The sequence below is a fragment of the Belonocnema kinseyi genome, chromosome 10 (assembly GCF_010883055.1).
Source record: "Belonocnema kinseyi isolate 2016_QV_RU_SX_M_011 chromosome 10, B_treatae_v1, whole genome shotgun sequence".
Classification (NCBI taxonomy): Eukaryota; Metazoa; Arthropoda; class Insecta; order Hymenoptera; family Cynipidae; genus Belonocnema; species Belonocnema kinseyi.
This window is the reverse complement of record NC_046666.1, coordinates 20,276,140-20,300,082: the sequence shown is the minus strand read 5'-3', so window position 1 is coordinate 20,300,082 and position 23,943 is coordinate 20,276,140. Positions and strand designations below refer to the sequence as shown.

The 23,943-nt window shown below is 28.7% G+C and overlaps 1 protein-coding gene across 1 annotated transcript in view; it reads left to right on the top strand.

Moving 5' to 3' along the window:
* The first annotated feature begins 16,437 nt into the window (after nt 1–16,437).
* LOC117181782 (semaphorin-2A) overlaps nt 16,438–23,943 on the top strand; it is a 466,531-nt gene continuing 459,025 nt past the window's right edge. Inside the window, exon 1 of the mRNA XM_033374751.1 lies at nt 16,438–17,440. Coding sequence (XP_033230642.1) covers nt 17,266–17,440 — 175 coding nt within the window. The 5' untranslated portion in view covers nt 16,438–17,265. The remainder of the gene's footprint in view (nt 17,441–23,943) is intronic.

Here is a 23,943-nt window from a genome sequence, read left to right as displayed (position 1 = left end):
AATTTTTATCTAAAACAGATTCATTTTTAATTAAACAATTACATTTTTAAAAATCAAATTGATTTTCTTCCAAAAAAGATGAATTCTCAACATATTACGTAAATTTTAAAATAAATTGTTTAATTGTCGATCCGAAAATGCAAATCGTTTAAGAAACCATTTAATTTTCAACAAAAAAATGTGCATTTGTAACCAACATTCATTTTTCACCAAAATATCAATTTTTAAGAAGACAGTTACTTTTTTAAGAAATGAGTTGCAATTTTTACTGAAAGAGACAAGAAAGAAACAAGAAACTAACAACATTTTAATTAAACTATAGAATTATCGACGAGTTTTCAACAAAACAGCTAAATTTCTCACCAAGAAGTATAACTTTTAAAGAAAATTATTAAATTTTCAAGACAAAAATTTAATTTTTGACCAAATAATAAAATTAATTAAATAAAAATGATGAATTCTCAATGAGAAAAATAGTAGGATTTTCAGTACACAAATGAGAAAAACCTGCGATAAACAAAGAAGAATTCCGATCATTTATAGGCTAAAGAAAAAGATTTTAAATAAACACTTAAGTTCATTCTTAATACTTGAAAAGTTTTATGATAATTTTTTTACAATATTTTTTTAATTTTTCGTTTATTTAATTTTCTTCCTTCCTAAATTGTCCTAAAATTCACATTCTCAGATAAATTTGATTGAGTTTAAGTAAACTTATATCTCATTAAAATGTTTCAACTAGTATCTAAAAAATAATTTAGTTTCGAATCTTTTTTCTCGAAATTCTGTGAAAAGACATTAATTTAAAAAGTCGAAATGTTTTAGCTGATTAAGCATTCATTTCATTTCAAAAAATATTTTAAAGAGGATATCCCTCTAGCCTCTAGTGCATTTGAAACGCACCCTAAATCAGCTTCTAAAGTTTAGGGGTTGATTTAGGGTGGGTTTCATACGTGCTGGAGGGATGAAAATTTCTTTGTGTAAACTTTTTCAAATAACTCTTCTTTTTTCCCCAGTTCTTGAGAAACTTTTTTTATTTCTAGGTAGAAAATTTAATTATTTTGTTGGAAGTTCACTTAATCCGTTGGAAAATTTGTTTTTCTTCTTTTTGATAATTTAGTTTTTCTTTGACGAAAATTAATTTTTATAAATCAAAATTTGACTATTCTTTATTCGTTGATAACTGATTGTTTTCAGTTAAAAATTCATGTATTCTGTTGAAAATTCATCTCTTTTGGATGAGAATTAATATTCTTTGTTGAAAATGCAACAAGTTCGTACAAAGTTAAAATACTTAGCTAAAAATTATTTTTATTTGGTTCTTTTTTTCTTTGAAAAATATTTCTTTGTTTAAAAACTCAACGCTTGTAGAAAATTTGTTTCTTCAGTTTGGAATTCCATGGCTTCACAGAAATATTAAAATTTTCTAATGAAAAATGGAAATGTTCGGATAAAAAATAGTTTCTTTCAGTAGTTAATTCAATTAAATTGTTCAAACTTCGTCTTTTTGGGTTAATTTGACTGTTTTTTTTTATTTAAAATTAAAAACTAAAGACTTAAATTTTTGTATGAAAAATTTAACTTCTTGATTGAAAGTTGATCTGGCTTGTTACAAAATTCATTTTTTGGTTGCGTATTCAACTATGCTGTTGAAAATTCATTTTTTCTTTGCAAATTATTTTTCTTGACTTGAAAAAAAAAATTTGTTTGACAATTTAATTCTTCTTGAAAATTCATCCCTTCTGTCTGTAATTTTATCTCTTGTGGTAGAAATATTATATTTTTGTATTAAAAATAGAACTGTTTATTTCGAAATTAGTCTGTTTTAATTATCTATTTAATTATATGTTAAAGATTTGCCTTTTTTGTTCAATTCAACTATTTTTATTTGTAGAGAATTTATTTGTTTTTAGTTAATATATCAGCTATTTCACTTTTAATTTAAAACCAATAGTTTTTTTTTATTAAAAATTCAATTGCTTGGATGAAAGTTGAACAACTTTAAAAAAATTAATGTTATAGGTTTAAGGTAACTCTTTTGGTAGAAAATACATTTTTTATGAAACATTAATTTTCTTAAATGAAGATTTAACTATTCATTTTTTGATAAAAATCAATTGTTTTTAGTTAAACAATAAACTATTTAATTGAAGATTCATTTCTTTTGGTAAAAAGTTAATTTTATTAGTTTAAATTCATTTTATTGGTTTAAGATTTGATTGCTTGTTGAAAATTCAGTTTTTTCATCAAAAATTACAATTTAACTATTCTATTATTGGCTGAAAATGAATCGCCTTTAGTTAAAAATTCATCTATTTATTTGAAAAATCACGTATTTTTGAAATTCGAATTTTTAATAGAAAATCATTCTGCCATTACTATTCTGTTTTTCTATCATTTTTTTTTTAATTTTCACATGAAAATTAATTAATTAATTATTATACAATTATTACACACACATAAAAAAATTGATCCATTTTGGTTAAAAACTAAACTATTTGGGTGAGTCTTAACTTTTTTTTTGAAAATTTTTTTTTTGCTACGGTTAATAATTCTGTTACTTTTGTCAAAAATTCAACTTCTTTGTGAAAATTAACTTTTTTGTTAAAAATTTTAACTTTTGGGTTGAAAATGCAACTGGTTTGGTTGGGAATTTAACTATTTTGTTAAGAATTCGTGGAATAAGAATATTTTTGGTTGAAATATCAATTATTACATTTTTTAAATCGATAATTGTTTTATTGAAAATTTAATCACTTGTCGATAATAATTCATTTTTTTATTGTAAATTCATCATTTTATTTAAAAGTTGATCTCTGGTTGACAATTCAACGGATTCGTTTAACATTCGTCTTTTTGTATAGAAATTTCGCCCTTTTGGATTGAAAATTTAACTTTTTTTTCTAAAAAAATTTCTTTTTGGTGTGAAGATTCAACTCATTGATGGAAAATTCAACAATTTTTCGTTAAAAATTCGGCCAGTTGGTTGAAAATTCATTTTTATGTTGAAAATTATGTTAGTTGTTTAAAGTTCGAATTATTTTGTTGAATATTTAATTTTTTGTTTAAAAATTGAACTGCTTTATTAAAAGTTTCTTCGTTTGGATTAAAAATTCATCTGTCTCGCTTGAAAAATACAAAATTTTTTTTCACCAAATTTTTCGGAAGAGATTGTAGCATCTATGGGAACGTGGAAGAATTCTTTCACAGGTGGAGAAATTTAATTAATTTTCAATTGTTTAAAAAAAAAAAAACGATTTTAGCGTAAATTATACTTCCTAAAAAAATGGTTATAACTCAATTATTGAATTTCGATTAACCGTTCGCGAGTAATGCATTTTTGAAAAAAAAATTATCAAGAACTTTGATTGCTAATAACTTTTTAAGAAATAAATCTTTTGCGAAAATTTTTTTTGGGGAGTTATTTTGACATAAAAATTTATCGAAAACTGTATAAATTGATTGAAAATAGAACTATCGATTTAAAAGTAAATCTCGATTTAAAATATATTTTGACCCCACAACTTTTTTAATTTTCATAATCTTTAATTTAGAGAAAATCTTCTCCCAGAATGATAAAAATCACTGATTAAAGATACCTTTCTTTCAATTTGCAATTTGTAATATAAATTGAATTCCTCGTCCCTGAAAACGCCATAATCCTTTTATCGCATTTGGTTGCCTCAACCGAAATTTAATTGATTCACCTGATCCTTTTTCTCGCAATTCACCCTCTGGAACAAGCATTAAGTCTCCCCCCAGGAACTTATCTTCTCCTGGCAGGTGAGCACGAATCTCTCGCCTTTTCGTCTCTTCCACGTTCTTCCATTGATGAAATCTTTAACGTCTTCTTCTTCCTCCCAACCCAGAGAGGAGTGTTTTTGTTCCTCAAAATCCGCTTATGTCTCGCATTGCATTTCGTATTGCGCAACTGGCTTAAAAGACCAAAAAAGACATTCAATTTACTGAAGTTGGAAACTAGAAACACAGGGAATAAATCAGAATACGGAATACATTAAGGGAACCTTCATAACCATTTTCAATTTGAATGTAGAATATTGCGCAATATACTCGTTTGAGTACTCGCGCACGTCGACCCTTCCGAGGCGAGACTTACAGCCGCTCTCGCCCTGCCTGCTGAGAAACTGCGAGGGCCAGCAGTTCTAGGAATTAATAAAGCGAGGGTTAAAAAATCGCGGTTTCTGTCTAGGCCTTTTCTAAATAAAAAACCAAGTTTCTTATGATGGAGTATTTTCTAGAAATAAATACTATTTTGGTGTAGCACTGAATGCTTTTTCAATATCCTTTTTTTCATACGAATATTGAAGTCACTTAATCTAGGTACAAATGGAAATTCACAAATTTAAAACTGTTTTTCAATGCCATAGGAAATATAAAATAATATTAATAATAATGCAGTATACAAATTTCATATAACTAGTTATTTGTTGAAGGTTTTGGAATACTTAAAAATTCGAGCTGAAATTAAATTTTAAATAATGAGAATAAGAAAGTATGCATGTTCTGTTTGTTTCTTAAATTTATATAAATACAATTTTTAAAAGATTCTTCAAAAAATTAAAAAACATTTTTGAATGTTTCGGATCTATCAAAAAACAATCTTGAAGAGTAAAAAACTTTTTTCCATTTATAGGATTTTATAAAATATCCGTAAAAATTTGAGTCTTTTTAAAAGAAGTTTAGGACTTTTAGAATGTGGATGAAATCATGAAATATTTGATAAATTTTTGAAAATTGTTGCGAGTTTAAGTATTTTTTTATCTACTTAAGCCGTATTCAATTCTTACAATTATTTTTAGCTGACTCGAATTTATCTGAAAATTTTTGAAATCATTCAAAATCTAAAGAAATTAACTTATAGTCTTCTACATTTTCCCAGGAATTTTAATAAAATTTGTTTATTCTCTTGAAAGCTTCTAAAATTATTTTTAATCTTCTAAAGTTTTTTTATCTTTAAAATTATAAATTTCTAAAAATCTATTAAGGTTTGACATTCTCTTTGAATTTCTTTAGTTCCTCTAAACATGTCTTGAAGTGACTAGAGTTTTTTTTATTTTCCAATCTTATCAAACTGAAACATTTTACTTTAGAATCTTCTAAACTCTTTTTCGAAATTTTAGGAAACCGACTAAAACTTCCAATCTTTAAAAATTATTTAAAATTTTCCATATTTTATTGAAATTCTGCAAAAATAAAAAATTGCCTTAAAATAGTTCAGATTCTTCTTTGAGAATTTTAGAAATCTTTTTAATTGTTTTTAAATCTTGTTGAACAACCCCTTAAAATTAATATTTTATAAATAAAAAAGTATTAAAATTCTTACTAGAATCCTGCATTATTTTCATTTTCGTCAAATCTTACTAAATTCTTTAAAAAATCTTTTCAAGTTTTTATTATTGTTGAATCCTGTCAAAACTTTTGAATATCTCTTTTGGCTTGCTCAAATGTTTCTAAAATTATTTAATATAGCAGAATTGCAAGATTTTGGTTCAAAATCTTTTACACTTTTTAAACAAATTTTAGAAAATAATTGATAAAATTTTGTAATCTTTTTTAATTTTATTTCAGAATTCATTACCAAACAGTCATTTATTATTTTTCCATTAATCTGAAGAAAATTTTTTGACCCCTTAAAAATTGCAATTTACCTAAAAATTGTGTAAATCTTGAAAAATTAAAAAAAAATTTTCAAGGTCTTCCATATTCTTCGTCCACATATTCGAAAATCTTCAAAACTTAAAATTATTCTTTTCAAATAAGAACTAAGCCATTTAAAATTTTCGGAGAAATCTGAAAAAATGTAATTTTCTGAAATATTTCATGATTATTAAAAAAACTTTTTATTTTGTTTCGAATTCTTAAAAATAAGTGTTCGCCCATAATTTAATTATTGTTATCTCTTATTTGAAAATTTAAAAAAGTTTCAAAATTATAGTTTGGTAGTAAGATATTAAGAAGAGAATTATTTCCCATTATTAAACAATCATTTAGAATTTAAATTTTCTCGTCTATCAATAATGTTAAGAAACTTTTAGAATTTTTTTATTATTTTACCTTAGTATCGCTTCTTGCCAGTTTTTTTTTAAATTCTGGAATATAAAAAAATAATAGCATATTTTTTTTAAAAAAACCTTCTCTACAAGTCTACTATTTTTAATTTTACAAATTAAGTTTTCAATGGTTGAAATCGTTTAAACAATTTTTTATGAGAACATTTTGTTTAAAAGAAATAATTTTATTTGAATTTTACTTCTTTTATAAAATGGAAATAGTAGTGTGATAAGGAATTTTTCCCTGAAAAATAAGCTATGGTTTATTCAAAAAAAAAAGATTTTTTTCTTCAAACGAGGAAGTTGCATCAGTAGGAAAAAATTCAAATTCAAAACCATTCTTAAAATAATTAGTTTTCGTAACTATTGAACTTTTTTTGTACAAAATAATGTTGTTTTTTCATGAGAAATTACTGATAATGTTATTTAAATTCTTAAAATCATAGGGAACTTTTTTTCGTTGTAGAAGATTCATCTCTTCCGTTGAAAATTCGTTTTTTGTTGTTGTTGAAAATTAATTTTTCAACTGAAAATTTAACCATCCTACTTTCGGCTGAAAATCGATCTTTTTAGTTAAAAATTTAACTATTTAGTTTAAAATATATTTATTTGGTTGAAAATTTGTATTTTTTCGTAGAAAATTAATCTTGTCGGTTGAAAATTAATCTATTTAGATTGGACTATTTTGGTAGAAAATTCAAATTTACGGTTGAAATTTTGTTGTTAAAGAGTAAAATATTTGGTTAAAGGTTAATCTGTTTTGGTTGAGTATTTAACTATTTTGATGAAAATTTAAAAGTTTAGTTAAATATTAACTTAAAACAAAAAAAAGGATTCCTTATATGTTTTTATTATTGAAAAACCCTTCTTCTTTGAGAATTCAAATGTTTGTTGAAAATTGTTCTTTCCATTTTAAAAATTCATTTGTTTAGTTTAAAAATTTGACTATTCGGTTACAAATTCATAATTCTTGGTAAAAAATGAAGTATTTAGGTGAAAGTTTATCTTTTTGATTTAAAAGTCAAATATTTTCTACAAAATTTGACATTTTAGTTTAAAAATTAAACTTATTTTTTTAAATTTGGTTTCTTGTGTTGAAAATTCAACTATCTCGTTCAAAATTCCATATATTTCAATATATTCTAAAAAATCAGAAATTGAAATAGCTTGCGTGAGAGACAAACTCAATTGAGATTTTTGAAAATTCTTGAAAATTTAGAAACATCTAATGCCCTTCTATCAAGTAGAATTCCCAGCACCCTTATCGTCCTATTTGAAGCATCTTCTCCACGTGTTTTCGAGAAAGCACTCGAATTCTTCCTCACGCTCAGCATCACATTCTGGATTAATCCTTGCAATACTTTGAAAGTTGGCCGTCTTTGCTGTAACGCGACTACAAACAGAATCTTGTCATGAAGAGCAGGTAGGGTGAGTTGGTGGAAGTTCCAAGGGACGAATGGAGGTTGTAATCATCAAAGTGACCTACACCCCGTTTAACGGCTCACGCGTCGATCAGAGCCAAGCCAAGCATCACCGAGTGATACCATCCCTGAGGGTGTCACGCTGGATTTAATTAATGCAATTTAGTATCCATCCATCATCTCTCGCGTTTTTGCCCTAACGAGGGGCTACCTATCCTCTAACACTTTCATCACGCGAAAGCTCTCGATTATATCGACACCTGGCCTGGACTCAACCCTTCCATCCCTTTATGTTCAGCAGTCCATATTAAACTTTGTCATGAAGGACTTTGCTGGATTTTTAACTTGCAACTTCTTTACTTTACATAATTTCCGTCTTTCCTTCCACATGGTTATTTTCTTTGACAGACAGGAACTACATTTACATTCCTTTATACTTCGTCTTCATCCTTTACAATTCTTCTTCATCCTTTACACTTCTTCTTTATCCTTCCCTGCCCCGATCTTTCTTATTTTCCCCTTTTAATGTATTCTTCCTCTGTTTCTTTATCATAAACCCTTCTCTTATTCTTCTTCTGCAGACATCCACACCCTCTTCAGATTTTCTCCCATATTGCTTAACAAATCCCTGCGCTCATTTTATTTTCTCACCCAAATCTGACACTGCATCTATATCTACACCATCCGTTAAAACTACTTCACTATCTTTTATCATTTTTTTTCTAATTGTCCTTTCCTTATCTTCTTTTAATTTATTCAGAATCTAAGTTTCATTATTGATATTTATACTCCTTCACTCTTTCTCTCTTTCCTTTCCTATTCTGATCCCTCTAACATTCTCTATCTTATTCATTTATTCTTTCTCTGTTCTTTCATCATAAACTCTCCTCTTATTATTTTTCTGATACTCATCCACACACTTTTCATATCTTCTTACATCTTGCCTAACACATCCCTGCCCATATTTTATTCTCTTACCCAAATCTGACACTGCATTTACATCTACACCATCTGTTAAAACTACTCTACTATTTTGTATCATCTTCCCTCAACTTGTTTTTTCCTCAGCATCTTTGAATTTCTTCAGAATCAAAAAGCCTTTATCCACATTTATATTCTTTGACTTTTCTTTTTCCTTCCCTATCCTAATCCCACTTACATTTTCTATCTTTTTCATTTATTCTTCTTCTGCTCCTTCATAATCTAAAACTCCTCATATTACCTTCCTATGTAATATTCACTCACTCCTCTCATCTTCTCCCGTCTGCTTCCTAATCATTTACTCTCTACGCAATTATTTCGTATATACTTTGTAATTTCCTCCATCTTTGCCTCTTTACACCATCCGTTAGAACTGCAATGTTGCTTCTTTCCTCTACTTCTTGTCTTTTCCTAAATACCTTCTTTTGATTTCTGCAGAATCTCAATTACATCTTCCTCTAACTCTGCTCCTCTTTGCATATGAAAAATTCCTCTTTCCTCTTCCCATTCTGCAACCATTCCATTCTTCATAATAAAAATGATCTCTTTTGCTTATTTTCACTTCTCCTAATTCTAATTCTACTCCTCTTTCTTTATGAAATATTTGTCTTTCTTCTTTCCATATTGGAACTTTGCTCTTTCTCCTTTTCCATATCCCTTCGCGTGACCATCTTCATCTTTTCTTCATCTTTTTTTCGCCATTAATAGGATTCTTATAGGGGAATTTCTAAACATCGTATTTCCCAACCGATTTTTAAGTTTCTTTTTTAAAATTGAGAATTACAAAATTTTTTTAAATTAATTTTTTATTTAAGTCACAAAACTACCAAAAACCATAATTTTAAATTATTTGTGATAGCTACTTTTCTCTATTTATTGATATTTTTTAAAAAACGCATGAACTTAGTAACTTTATTTTCGCCAAAGAGAACTGTTCATTATAAACTATATTCCTTTATTTCCTTAATTGTTAGAAACAAATTATATGTATGAATATGGAATTTGGTATTTTTTCTGTGTTTCAAAATATTATTGATACTAATATCGTTACTAAATTATGTATAATTAATGAATCATTACATCACAACATTAGAAAGATAATTATTTTAATTGTTATAAATAAATTCCCTTATTTAGCATTTTTATGCATTGAAAGTTTCTGTACTGTAAAATAATTTTCTTTACGGTTCAAAAATAATATCGTCGCGAAATAAATTTTAATTCAACAACACTTTCCTTTATTAAACAATTTTTATAAACAAATGCTCTTATTTGGAATTTTTAAACTGAGATAATTTTACTGTTTTATAAAATTAGTTCTGTTTATTTCAAGTTTGATATTTTGACACAATGAAAAGGTCATTAAACAACAATTATTATTGTTATAAACCTGTGGAAAATTAGTCGAATTGCAACAATTTGGGAAGAAAGGAAATCATTACACGAGTTTCTAGAGAACTTTAAGGAATAAAATAAATTTTATTTGAAGGGATTTCTATGGATTTCAACAATTTCAAGGGCCATGAAAAACATTTTTAAAAATTAAAGGATTGTAATGATCTTATTTTATTTAAAGAATGCAAAATATTTTAAGAGATATTGTTTTAAAAAATTCTGAAACTCCTAATATTAAAAAATGTATTGTTATTTCTTTGTCAACTATTTTCTCAACGCTTTCCCAACTTTATCTTCAAGTTCTTTATCAAAAATTTTCTCAATGTTTTTCTTAACTTTTTTCTCAACTTCTTTCTGAACTTTTTCCTCAACTCTTTGGTTAACAATTTTCAAAATATTTTCCTTAATTTTTTCTTAACTTTTTTCTTAACTTTTTTCTTAACCAGTTCCTTAACGCTTTTCATGATTTTTTTCTCAATTTTTTCATCAACTCTTTTCTCGAAAAATTTAATAATGTTTAGCTTAACTTTTTTTCAACTTCTTTCTCCAACATTTGCTTAGCTCTTTCCTCAACTTCTTTCTCAACTTTTTCATAAAATCCTTTGTCGATCATTTCATCAACGTTTTCCTTAACTTCTTTCTCTACTTTTTCCTTAACTTCTTTCTCTACTTTTTTCTTAACTTCTTTCTCTACTTTTCCCTTAACTTCTTTCTCAACCATTTCTTTAACGTTTTCCTCAACTTTTTTCTTAACTTTTTCCTCACTTCTTTTGTTAACAATTTTCTCCATGTTTTTCTTGACTTCTTTCTCAACTTTTTCATCAATTCCATTGTCGACAACTTCCTTAATATTTGTCTTGACTTCCTTCTTAACTTTTTCCACAACTCCTTTGTGGACCATTTCCTCAAGGTTTCCTTAACTTTCTTCTAAAATTTTTGCTCAGCTTGTTTCTGAACCAGTCCTCAACGTTCTTCTGAACTTTTTCCTTAGCCTTTGGTCAACAATTTTCTTAATTTTTTTCTTATCTCCGTTCTCGAATTTTTCCTCACTTTCTTTCTCAACCATTCGCTCAACGCTTTCCTCTGTTTCTTTCTCAACTTTTCCTTCAACTTCTTTGTCAATCATTTTCTCAACATTTTCCTAAACTTCTTTCACGACATTTTTCCATAACTCTTTTGTCAACCATTTTCTCAACGCTCTTCTCAACTTCTTTCTCAATGTTTCCCTTAACTTCTTTGTAAACTATTTCCTCAACCATTTCCTTAACTTCTTTCTTAACCTTTTCTTAACTTCTTCTTCAACTATTCTATCAACGTTTTCCTGAATTTCTTTCTCAACTTTTTCATTAACTCTTCTGTCAACAATTTTCTCAATGTCGTTCTTAAATTCTTTCTTAACTTTTTCCTCAACGTTATCCTTAACTTTTTTCTCAACCCTTTCCTCAACGTTTTCCTCAAATTATGTCTCAACTTTTTCTTTAAATATATTTTTTTAATCCTTAAATCTTCAAGTCGAGTCGTAAGATTGCGATAAGGAAATAAAAATTCAATTAAATTTGTTAGCCGTTTTTTCTGCCACTTAAGGAAGGTAACATGATAGGAATTTGTTTCAACATCAGCGAAACCGTATTTCCGTACACTTGTTAAGAAGATAGACACCTAAGCGTGATAGAAATTCTTTCCGCTTCATCGATACTAATTGTAGGAAGCCCTAGGAGCCTAAGAATGTTCGAGAAACCTTAGATTATCGAAATCACGTCTTTCATGGAGTTAAACACTCTAGTCTAGGAAAGTGGGCTTGTCATCAAAGCCCGTTTCTGCTCATTTCTGCTGCAGCACCTCCTAGCTATATGAAACTATGGAAGAGAGCGTAAGACAAGGGGGGGAGCGGGTGTATGAATAAGTCGATATGCTAATGCGAAAACCCTTGAAGTTAGCTGAGCACGACAAAGAAAGTTGCAGGGTATCCAGGATGATGCAAGAAAGTGCGCGGGAACGCGGAAGACAGTTTTGTACGCCAGCGGCATCACTATTACAAACCACTAGAAATGTTCGCAGGACAGACCACTTCGTCGTAATTCTTGCGGAAGGGAAGTCATAAGAATAGTAGAACAAAGGGGAAACCACAAGTCAGGGGTTCCTTAACTTTTTCTCAAGAACCAAGGTATCAAGAGATTGTGACCTTGAAAATTCACTACCATCTATGTTATACGAAGAAAGACCTGAAGAGGTGCGATTTTCAGTTTAAAGGATAGCACTTCTATACTTATGAAAATATATTCTGCACGGAAAGACAGAAAAATTAGCACATTCTGATGAAAAACGAAGATGAAGATGGAGGTGGATTTGGAGGTAAAGGTGAGGTAAGGAGGTAAAGTAAGGAAGTGAGGTAAGGACGTAAAGGAAGAAGTTGATAAAGAAGTTCATAACAACACTGAGGAAATGGTTAAAGAAGGAGCTGAGGAAAAAGCTGATAAAGCAGTTAAGAAAAAAGTTAAGAAAAATGTTAAAAGAAAATTTAAGGAAAGAGTTAAGCAAAAAGTTGAGAAAGAAGTTGGGAAAAATTTAGGGAAGAAGAGGATCAAGATGAGAAATAGGCTGAGGAAGAGATCGAGAAAGAAGGTGAGGAAAAAGTTGAGCCAAAAGTTGAGAAGGAAGTTGAGGAAAGAGTTGTGAAAGAAGTTATGGTAAAAGTTGAGAATTAAGTTTAGGAAAAAGTTGAGTTAATTGTTGAGAAAGAATTTGAGAAAAAATATGAGAAAGAGGTTAAGGAAAAATTTGAGAAAGAAGTTGAGGGAAAAGTTAAGGAAAATGTTGAAAAAGAAGTTTAGGAAAACGCTGAGTTAATAATTGAGAAAGGATTTGAGGAAAAATGTAAGAAAGAGGTTAAGGAAAAATTTGAGAAAGAATTTTAGGGAAAAGTTAGGGAAAATGTTGATAATGAAGTTAAGGAGAAACTTACGGAAAAGATTGATAAAGAATTTAAGGAGAAAGTTGAGAAAAATGTTGAGAGAAAATTTAAGGAAAAAATTGAGACAGAAGTTAGGGAAAAATTAGGGAAAAAGTGGATAAAGCTGAAAAATACGCAGAGGAAAAGATTTTGAAAGCAGTTGAGGAAAAAGTGAAATAAAAAGTTGAGAAAGAAGTTGAGGGAAAAATTAGGGTAAAGGTTGATCAAGTTAAGAAATACGATAAGAAAATGATTGAGAAAGTAGTTGAGGAAAGAGTTGTGAAAGAAGTTATGGTAAAAGTTGAGAATGAAGTTTAGAAAAACGTTGAGTTACTTGTTGAGAAAGAATTTGAGAAAAATATGAGAAAGATTTTAAGGCAAAGGTTGAGAAAGAAGTTAAGGGGATCATAAGAAAAATGTTCAAAAAGAAGTTTAGGAAAACATTAAGTTGATGGCTGAGAAAGGAATTGAGAAAAAACGTAAGAAAGATGTTAAGGAAAAAGTTGAGAATGAAGTTGAGGAAAATGTTAATGAAGAAGTTAAGGGGCAACTTGAGGAAAAGATTGATAAAGAAGTTGAGGAAAAAGGGGAGAAAAAGGTTAAGCCAAAATTTATTGAAAAAGTTGAGCAAAAAGTTGAGAACGAAGTTAAGGAAAAATGAGGTAAATCAAGATGAAAAATACGCCGAGGAAAAGATTGAGAAATCAGTTGAGGAAAAAGTTAAACAAAAAGTAGAAAAAGTAGAGAAAGAAGTTAAGGGAAAAATTAGGGGAAAAGTTGATCAAGTTAAGATATACCCTGAGGAAACGATTAAGAAAGCAGTTAAGGAAAGAGTTGTGAAAGAAGTTATGGTAAAAGTTGAGAATGAAGTTTAAGAAAACGTTGAGTTACTTGTTGAGAAAAAATAAGAGAAAGAGGTTAAGAAAAAAGTTGAGAAAGAAGTTGAGGAAAAAAATTATGGAAAAAGTTGATCAATTTAGGAAATACGCTGAGGAATTGATTAAGAAAGCAGTTGATGAAAGAGTTGTGAAAGAAGTTATGGTAAAAGTTGAGAATAAAGTTTACGAAAACGTTGAGTCACTTGTTGAGAAAGAGTTTGTGAAGAATATGAGAAAAATGTTAGGGAAAAAGATAAGAAGGTCCTTCAGGGAAAAGTTAAGGAAAATGTTGATAAAGAACTTAAAAAAGAAGTTTAGAAAAATGTTTAGTTAAAGGTTGAGAAATGATTTTAAAACAAATTTAAGAAAGAGATTAAGGAAAAAGTTGAGAAAGAATTTGAGGAAAAAGTTAGGGGAAGTGTTGATAAAGAAGTTAAGGGGAAACTTGAGGAAAAGATTAATAAAGAAAGTGAGGAAGTTGAGGGAAAAATCAGGGGAAAAGTTGATCAAGTTAAAAAATACGGTAAGGAAATGATTAAGAAAGCAGTTGTGGAAAGAGTTGTGAAAGAAGTTATGGTAAAAGTTGAGAATGAAGTTTAAAAAAACGTTGAATCACTTGTTGAGAAAGAGTATGAGAAACAATAAGAGAAAAAGGTTAAGAAAAAAGTTGAGAAAGAAGTTCAGGGAAAAGTTAAGTAAAATGTTGATAAAGAAGTTTATGAAAACGTTGAGTTAATGTTTGAGAAAGGATTTGAGAACAAATATTAGAAAGAGGTTAAGGAAAGAGTTGAGAAAGAAGTTGAGAAAAAAGTTAGGGAAAATGTTGATAAAGAAGATAAGGTTGACAATAATGTTGAGGAAACGGTCGAGAAAAGAGATGATAAAAAAAAATGAGACAGAAGTGAAGGAAAAAGTTGAGGGAAAAGTTAAGAATGAAGATCAGGAAAACGTTTAGTTAATGTCTGAGGAAAAAGTTAGAGAAAAATTCGACAAACTTGAGAAATACGTTGAGGAAATGTTTGAGTAAGCAGTTGAGGAAAGATTTGAGAAAGGCGTTATGGTAAAAGTTCAGAATGAAGTTTAGGAAAACTTTGAGGTAATGTTAGAGGAAGGATTTGAGAAAAAATATGAGAATGAGGTTAAGGAAAAAGTTGCGAAAGAAGTTTAAGTCAAAGTTAAGGAAAGTGTTTATAAGGAAGTTGAGAAAGAAGTTAAGGGGAAAGTTGAGAAAAAATGAGAAACAAGTTAACAAAACAGTTGACGGAAAATTAGAAAAAAGTTGATAAAGAAGTTAATGAAAAACAGTGATGAAATGGTGGAGAAAGGAGCCAAAGAAGAAGTTCAGAAAGAAGTTAGGAAAACGTCGAGGAAATGGTTGATACAGGAGTTGACGAAAAAGTTGAGACAGAAGTAAAGGAAACAGTTAGGGGATAAGTTGATAAAGTTGAGAAATACGCAGATATCATTTGTTTGTTAAATTTGTTTGAAAAATCATAAAATTGATCAACTAATTATGAATTTTGCTGAAATCATTATGAAGTTCCCAGCTGAAAAGTCTGGCACTGAAAAATATGAATTTTTCTACCGACAATTGCTTCTATAATACATTTGTTTAAAAAAACTATAATATTAATCAAAAAATTATGAAATTTTCTAAAATTAGCATTAAGTTCACAATTTTTAAAAATGACATAAAAAAAAAGAAAATTATCTGGCGAACAATGCCTATTTAAAGGATTTCTTTTTTAAATTTGTTTATAATTGAAAAATAATAATCACAAGAAGAAATTCCTTAATCATTTTAACGTTTTTATCCAAATTTCTTGCAATAGGTATAACTTAAGAACTTGATATTATGAAAAATAGTCAAAAACATTTTTTCAACAAATAATTTGTTTATTGAATTTTTTTTGTTTATTATATAATATTGAAAAATCTTTAATTTTACAATATGAAACTTAGTCGATTTTTAACATTTTCCTGTTCTTAACGAGCACCGGGAACTCCAAATGAAAAAAATTTCATTTCTTTGCTTCAATTTGTTTATTTATAAAAAAATTGAAAGCCTAATTTAAAAATCAGGCTCGACAACTCTCTTAGAAATCTGAGCATTTTTGTCAAATTTTTGTGGTCCAAATCAGTAAATAATTTACGACTAATTTTCTACCTAACAACATTATATGAAAGATTTAAAACATCGTATTTAATTAATTTATAGCCTCCTCATCTCACTGGTAAACTTGACTTATTTTTAGTCCGTGCTTATGATGAAAAACCGGTTTAACCGCAGAACAAGTTTAAAAAAATAATAATTTTAATAATTGCGCAATCTTATAACTCCTTTAGAACTACCTAAATTGCAATCTCAGATAAAAAAAGAAAAAATTCACGTCTCAGGTTCCAAGAAACAGAATAACAGAATAACTTGGACACCTGCGCTACCGCGATATCGTCATGCACGCTTGTACAATTTTTCGCACATCACACCCCCCCTGCCGAGTAAAGTTAAGTTAAAAAGGAACGACATCGAGGGTGGTACTTTTCAGGAGGTACTGAGGCAGCGGATTCCGGATTGGACCAAGTTTGTGCGTGGCAGCGTGGATAGCACAAGTCGTGCCAGGCGAGCGGTGGGAGGCGAACGGTCGCTTCCGAGTAGCGCCGACTTATTCCGAACTTCACCGACTCACTCTCAACGCGCGAAGTCGGCAACGAGGGTTCAGTTGTGCCGCGGCCTCTGACGAGGGGGCATTGTGCGACGTATATGGTTCATCACGAGTTCGACAACGCTTCAGAACGCGTGTCCTCTGTTTTCGTTTTTCGCCCGGAAGTCACCGGGATCAAAAAATTCCCTCTCTTCGCGCTCCGCTCCGAACGAAAAGCTACCCTTTGATAATTAATAACGCTTCACTCTCGGTCACAACAGATGTGACAACCTCGTGTTTTCAGCACTGTATGTTTAGTTGAGAAGAGTTTTTTTCAGTTCGGGAAGTTTGGAAGTGTTTGAGGAAGTGAAAAGTGTTTAAAGCAGTGACAAATGTGCTTTTAGTGTTTTTTGGGAATATGCAAAAATAAACGAGTTAAACATACCAAATCGTAAGAAGCAGAGAAGTGTCACTGAAAACAGAAATTGTCATCCTTATTCACGAGTTGGCAGATTTCTCTTTCTTTTGGAACTGGAACCGTGGATACCTATCTACCTGCCCGAATCCTAAAGGAAAGAGAAGGAGGAATCCTTTGTTCCTGAAGGAGGAAGAAAAGGACGAGAAGCGGCCGAGTGTCTGAGCCTTGGAGAAGGTACGAGAGAAGCAAGAGGCAAACGCACTTTTGTCGGTGAATGACCACGCGGCGGTCAGACTCAAGGCCACCCTAAGAATCACTCGACTCACCTTCAGCATCTCCAGAGTGGAAGCTCTGGAGCGATTTAGATTTGACTCTGGAAAGGATTTTGGAAAAAGTTGATTTTAAAAAGTGAGAGGGTCTTTTTGACGAAGGATCTGCAAAGTCGCGAGACTATTGGTGACTTGGAATAGTGGGTTAAGTGGATCATAGTGGATAGAAGAGAAGAGAGAATGCAGAACAGAGGATTTGATGCCGCAATGGTGCTGGTGAAGACAGCTGTTCTCACAGCTGCCGTAGCCCAAATACTAGGATCGGCAATGGCCAGCAGGCCGGTCGGGACTCATCCTGGACATGCTTACTTCGAACAACCATGCTGTGGACATTCTCATCTCAGGCATCATAAAGGTTGGCTTCCTTATGCGAAGTTATGATTTTACTTTCCATTTTCCTCGTCTTTTCCATTTCTTTCGTTTTTTCCATCTTTCCACAACATTTTTAGTAGGATTCAAAGTTTTTTTCGGCGTGTTTACTCGTAATATTACCGAGTTTCTGTTTCTTAAGAATCTAAATATATTCTTCTAATTTTACTCCTCCTTTACATGCAAAAAAATCTTCGTCTCACGTTGTGACCTCTTCATTTCTTTTTATCGTCTTACTTCTTACTGTTTCTTCAGATTTTTTCCTCATATTTTTCGCAAACCTTTTTCTTCACCTTTATCTTTAACTCTTCTCTTATTTTCCTTAATTTCTTTCATCTTTTCCATCGGGTTTTCAGTAACATTTATACTTTAAAGCTCTTTTTTCTGACTTTAGGTGTCTCAATTCTTTCAGAATAAAATTTTCCTCTAATTCTACGCCTCTTTTCATATGAAAAATTCTGCTCTATATTGGAACCTCTTCATTCCTTCTCACCGTGCCATTTTTTCATATTTCTTTCCCCATCTTTTATAAAAATCTTTTTCATAATCTTAATTTCTATTTTCATATTTTTCACCATGTTCTCGGATTTCAATATTAAAGTTCGTTTTCCTGTCTGTATACCGTCTTTCCATTTCTTCCGAATCAAATTTTCCTCTAATTCTACGCCTTTTTACATACGAAAAATTCTTCTCTCATCTTCCTATATTTCTTCTTAATCTTTTCCTTCGACTTTTTCCTAATCTTCGTTTCTTCGTCTTTTTTAAAGCGTTAAAAATAACATTTAAAGTTTTTTTTTAGTGCTTTAATTAATTTTTATTTGAAAAAAAATAATTTTGGAATAATAATTCAAAATACAGATGTAGTAAACAAATCAGTAGTGATAATATTTGTAATTGCTATTGTGCTTTATAAATCGGATTGTTTTGAAACTCTGATTTGTTGTGCAAATAAAGATTGAAAAACGCAGTCGTGATTGTTAAATGGAGATTTTTTATAATAGCAATTTAAAAACAATTTTGAGATTTTACCAAATGGGGAATAATTCAGTTTAGTTGCACGTGTACATGAAAAATGAAAATAGCAATGTCATAAACTCGGATTTGTTTAAAGCGGTATTTATAAATGTTTCTGACAGCGATTGCAAAGCGCGATTTCAAACTAAAATTCACGATAAGCCCGTATTTTAAAGGTAATAACGTGGGGAAAACTGTGCAGAGTTGGAATAACAGAGAACGTTGCTAAAATTGATGACCCGACTGTCACGCTCAGAACATCATTCGTTAAAATCCTATTCCAATTTTTATGAACTCTTATAACATCCCGCTAATTAAAAAAAAAGAAGAATGAATAAACCCGCAGGGATTTTTTTAATGACTTCTATTTATGCGAAAAAGTGGACTGTTTTGAATGGATCACCGTATGCAAATATAATTTGAAGTAGAATCAAGTATTTTAATACTAATTGAATTTTGGAAACTATTATCGGGATGGTCGTAGGTCACGGAATACATTTCAGTCAGGAAAAAGTTAAGGACTTTTATTGATCAGGGAACGGTCAGGGATTTAAAAAAAAAAACTGGCAAAATTGCGCAAATTTCTATTAGAGGAAATAACTTACAAGGAAAATAAATTTGAATTTTTAATTGTTTTATTCCGTTTAAAAAATATTTAATGTTACAATCTTTTACATTTCCGTTTTTCAATGCAATTTAAAAAAAAATATTAATAAAAAAATTAAAAATATAATCTGACGATCATATTTTTAGTTAAACAGTTTAATATCTTGTTTAAAATGTAACTATTTTGGTATAAAATTTTGTAAATTTTTGTTGGAAATTTATATTTTGGTGTTGAAAATTGTATTAATTTTGTTTCTAATCCAATTTTGTTTTGATAAAAATAGAACTGGTTGTTTAAAAATTAATTTCCTTTAGTTCAGGATTCTTTTTTTTTCAAGGTTTGCCATATAATTTAAGTTCATGGTGAAATTTAATCTTTTTTAGGTAAAAATTCTTCTTTCTTTGTTAAAGAAACTAATCTTCTTAATTTGAAATTTCCTCTCTTTTTTTGCTAGAAATGCATTTGTGTGGTTGAAAATTAACTTTTTTGTTGAAAATTCATCTTTTCGTGATGAAAAGCCAAACTTGATCGAATACATTCATCTTTTCAACTAAAAAATCAACTTTTTTATAAAAATGCAGATCTTTCTGTAGGAAATTAATGTTTCTTTGATAAAAATTCAGAAACTTCGTCTTTTAGTTTGAAACTTTAACAATTCGGCTCAACTGTTTTTATTTCTTAACTGAAAAAATATTTATTTGCTAAAACTTTGTCTTTTCAGTTGGACAGTTCCTCATTTTAGTTGAAAATTCATCTCTTTTCGAAAATTTGACTATTTTGTTAAAAACTCATCTACCTGAAGTTCCGAACGTTCAAATGAACGAAATATTTTTCTCGATTTTTCCCCATTTCTTTTTTTCTCATAAACATTGTTCTAACTGAAATTTAAAATATGCATTATAAATCTGTTTGAATATTAAGTTACTTCCAATATAAGTGAACAAACATTTGAGAACTTTTTCTGGTTTACAAAGTCATCAGTAAAAAATTTCGTTCATTTGAACGTTCGGAACTTCAAGCACATTAAAAACTCGTTTTTTTTTTTTTTACTGTAAATTTAACTTCTCTCTTTTTAGTTGAAACTTCATCTGTTTTGTTGAAAATGTATCTTTTTTGGCAGAAAATAAACCTTGTTGATTTAAAATTTGCTTTTTGGATTCTAAATTCATCTCTGTTTTTAGAATTTTAACCCTTTTTGTTGATATATTAACTATTACATTTTTTAATTTTTATATTACGTCTCTTATTGACAAGTGTGGTGTATTTGTTTTTACATTTTAATTTAATTTAAAAAATAAAATAACAATTCAGGTTTAGACTAAATGAAACACTACTACATTTTTTGTTGAGAATTCATCTTTATAGGCTGACAATTAAACTATCTGGTTAAAAAATGAATCTGCGTTCGTAATTTGTACACTTTTATTTACAGTTTAATTTTTTTGATGAAAATTGAACTGATTTGTTTAAAAATCCGTCCATTGGGACAGAATATTCGTCCTCCAGGGTTTGAAAATTTCATGTTTGTTGAAAATCCAACAGCTCTCTAAAAAATTAAATTATTCGATTGGAAATGCACCTCTTTTTTATTTGTTTTGTTCTGTTTATAGAAGATTCTGTGATAGAAATGTTACAATATTAAAATCATAATAGGCTTTAAATAATAGTGGGCAGGGAGAATAAAAAATTGACCAGGCAAACTGAGAGGATTTTCAAAATAAGGTTTCTCGGCTACCTTGATTATGAAAATATAAGCATTATCAAAATCTAAACATAAGAAAAATAAAAAAATAAGCATTTAATTCCTTTCTGAAATAAGAGATGTTTTCCATTTCTTTTGTTCATGGCATTTTCAGATCGTTGTGGTCGAATGAAATAGTTTTTTTTTTGGTTCTATTTCGCTTGTGTTTCATATTAGCTTCATAGGTCTTTATGGAAAAAAAGTTTCCATATGCTAGAGATAGTCGAACCCCATGAGGGTTTGTAATTTCAAACCTATGTTTCTGGGAAAAAGCCTCGGAAAAAGCATTTCCGTAGCGAAATTGATTTTTCTCTCACGTTCTTGATTGAACAAACTAAAAGCGAAAAACAGATTCATATTTGTATGTTATTTTGCGGGTACATTACTCTTCTTCTTGTTTGGAAAGCGAAACAATATTTGGATGTACATTAAAATAAACATAAACTTAGCAAAGTCAAATTGTCTAAAAATAATGCACAAGAAGGTTTCAAAAGAAGCATGTTTTTAAAGAAAATCAGTCTTTCAAAAATGTAGTTTTTTTCACATTTTAGTTTCAAACTTTTAATTTCAAGTATTTCAGGAAATTTTAATAGATTCCAAGTAATTTGTTATTAATTTAATCAATTTGAAGTGATTTTAAAGTTTTTAAAATATTTTACGATAAAGACTTCTAGAATTTCTGAAAATATGGAAAGATTTTACAAGACGTATGAGGTTTTAAAATATTTTAAAAGTTGTCAGATTATTTAATAAGATATCCGAGGATATTAATGGTTTAAACAAAATCTTAAACACTTAATGTATTTTATTACGTTTCCCATTTCATATATAATATATTAATATAAATATTAATTGATTTTATTATATATATTTTTTATTTTATATATATATATTAATTTATCCTAATTTTGTGTGAATTATCTTGAATTTTATGAATTTACTTGAATTTTTAAATTCACTTGAATTTCTCTAAATTGACTCTATTCTACTTAATTTAATGGATTTTTTAATTAAAATTGTTTTTAATTTAATTTATCCTGAGGGTTAATTGATAAGTTGATTAAAGGATTTTCAATTATTTAACGTATTTTATTTTCAAATTTCCTTGGCATTTTGAAGAGCTTTAAAGGATTTCAAATAATTGAGGTTATTTTAAAAGTTTACAAGAAAGTTTTTGTTGATTTCTGTAATTTAATGGGATTTAAAATTCAAAATATTTAAGATTTCAAGGGATTTTAAAGGTTTTTAAAAATATTTTAGGGTATTTTAAAAGAAATGTGATAGGACCCATAAAGTATTAAAAGATTTTTAAAGATTGTAAGGCGATTTATAAGATTTTCTAAGGATTTCAGTGATTACAGGGGATTTTTAAACTTCTTAAGCTTTTTTAATAAATTTTTCGAGATTTTTGGCGATATCAAAATGTGTAGAACTTCACAAGGATATTATAATATTGTAATGGATTTCACATAATATATTAAATGAATTTTAAAAAAAGTGTTTAATTCATTCTTAAGTCTTTGAAACTCACTTTAAATTCTTGGGCATTTTATCATATTATTTTAAATTCTCTTTAATTTTTCTGAGCTCATTTCAAACTTACTGAATTCAATGAATATTTTCATATTTTTAAATTGTTCATTCATTAGATTTTTTTAAATTTTACCTTGAATTTTTATAAAATTCATCAAATTCTTCTCATTTACCTCAAATTCTTCTACATTTATTCCCAGTTTACAAATATCAGTGGCATTTTTTTTATTAAAAAAAAAATCCAATTCATTTGAATTCTGTTGAATCTAACTTGAATTGTTTTGAAATCTTAGAAATTTATCCTAAATTTGTGACCCTTTAAACGCGAATACCCCTAGAAATATTAAATAGGGGTCTTAATTAACAATTTAGAATTTTATTATGTTAACAAAACTGTTTCGTTCTAAACATTTACAATGCTTTCAACTCGTTTGTAGTATTCTCTGTTTAGAAAGTACGCTGCCTACGCCTGCTTATAGCGATTAATGATGATTGGACAACGAACGCAACGAATGGTGTTCTTTTTGTAACTTATCTTAAAAGTCTCTCTGTTAGGTTAATAGAGTAGGTATAATTAACTTAAAATGATGAAGATGTTAGTAATGGAATCAGAATCATGGACCATTGTTTTTTTTATCTTTTTTTTTACTATAATAGGTCTTAATGTTCAAAAAAATTAATAATCCCTAAAAAAACGAATGGAATTCAAAAGGAGAAAGTGGGAAAAATTAAAATGAGCAAAGACATTGCGAACTTTCGTGCGTAAAGTTTTTTTTTGTAAACAATTAAGAACAAAATAAATGGATGCCTTCTAATTTAAATAATTTTAATTAAAATGGATTCCAAATTAGATAAATCAAGCATTCGTAAAATTAAATAAATTACTATTCGAAACCTCAACAATTGGACAATTTCAAAATTGTGCAAGTTGATATTTTAGACCTGAAATATTGTCTTTCTCGATTGAAGATGTAAATATTATGCGTCTTAAATTATTTAATTAAAAAAATGTGCTATCAACTAACTTTAAAACCACTTGCTTGTCTACGTTTTAAAGCAGTTTTTTCTTGCGCAAATGATTTTTTTTCTTTCTTTTATTCATTATTATTGAGTAAAACAATTACTAAAGTTAAACACAATCTGATATTGAGACTTTTTCAGGCTAAAATTAAGCCCTCTTTATACTGAATTTTAGTTTCAAATGTTTTATGAAATAATGAATAGGCCTTAAGTATTAAGTATTCTTTAAACGGATTTTATAAAGAAATTTTAAAAATAGGATGTGCATCAATTTAAAAATCTTTATCAAGAAAAATTTCGATGGGAAAATTTTCGCAGCTAGTAACTATCTAAAGTTGAAGTTTTTAATCCCCATTTTAATGTTTAAAAATTCTTTAATTTGGATACCATATCTATTCAAAATTGAATGTGTTGAACCTAGAAATCATCCAAATTTTTAACCAAAAATGGAATGCTCAAATTTTTAATTTAAAAAAATTAGTTTAAAAAAAATCAAATTTTCTGTGCGGAAGAGTTCAATTTTCTACTATATCGTTGAATTTTTTACAATACATTTGAATTTTTCACCCGAAAA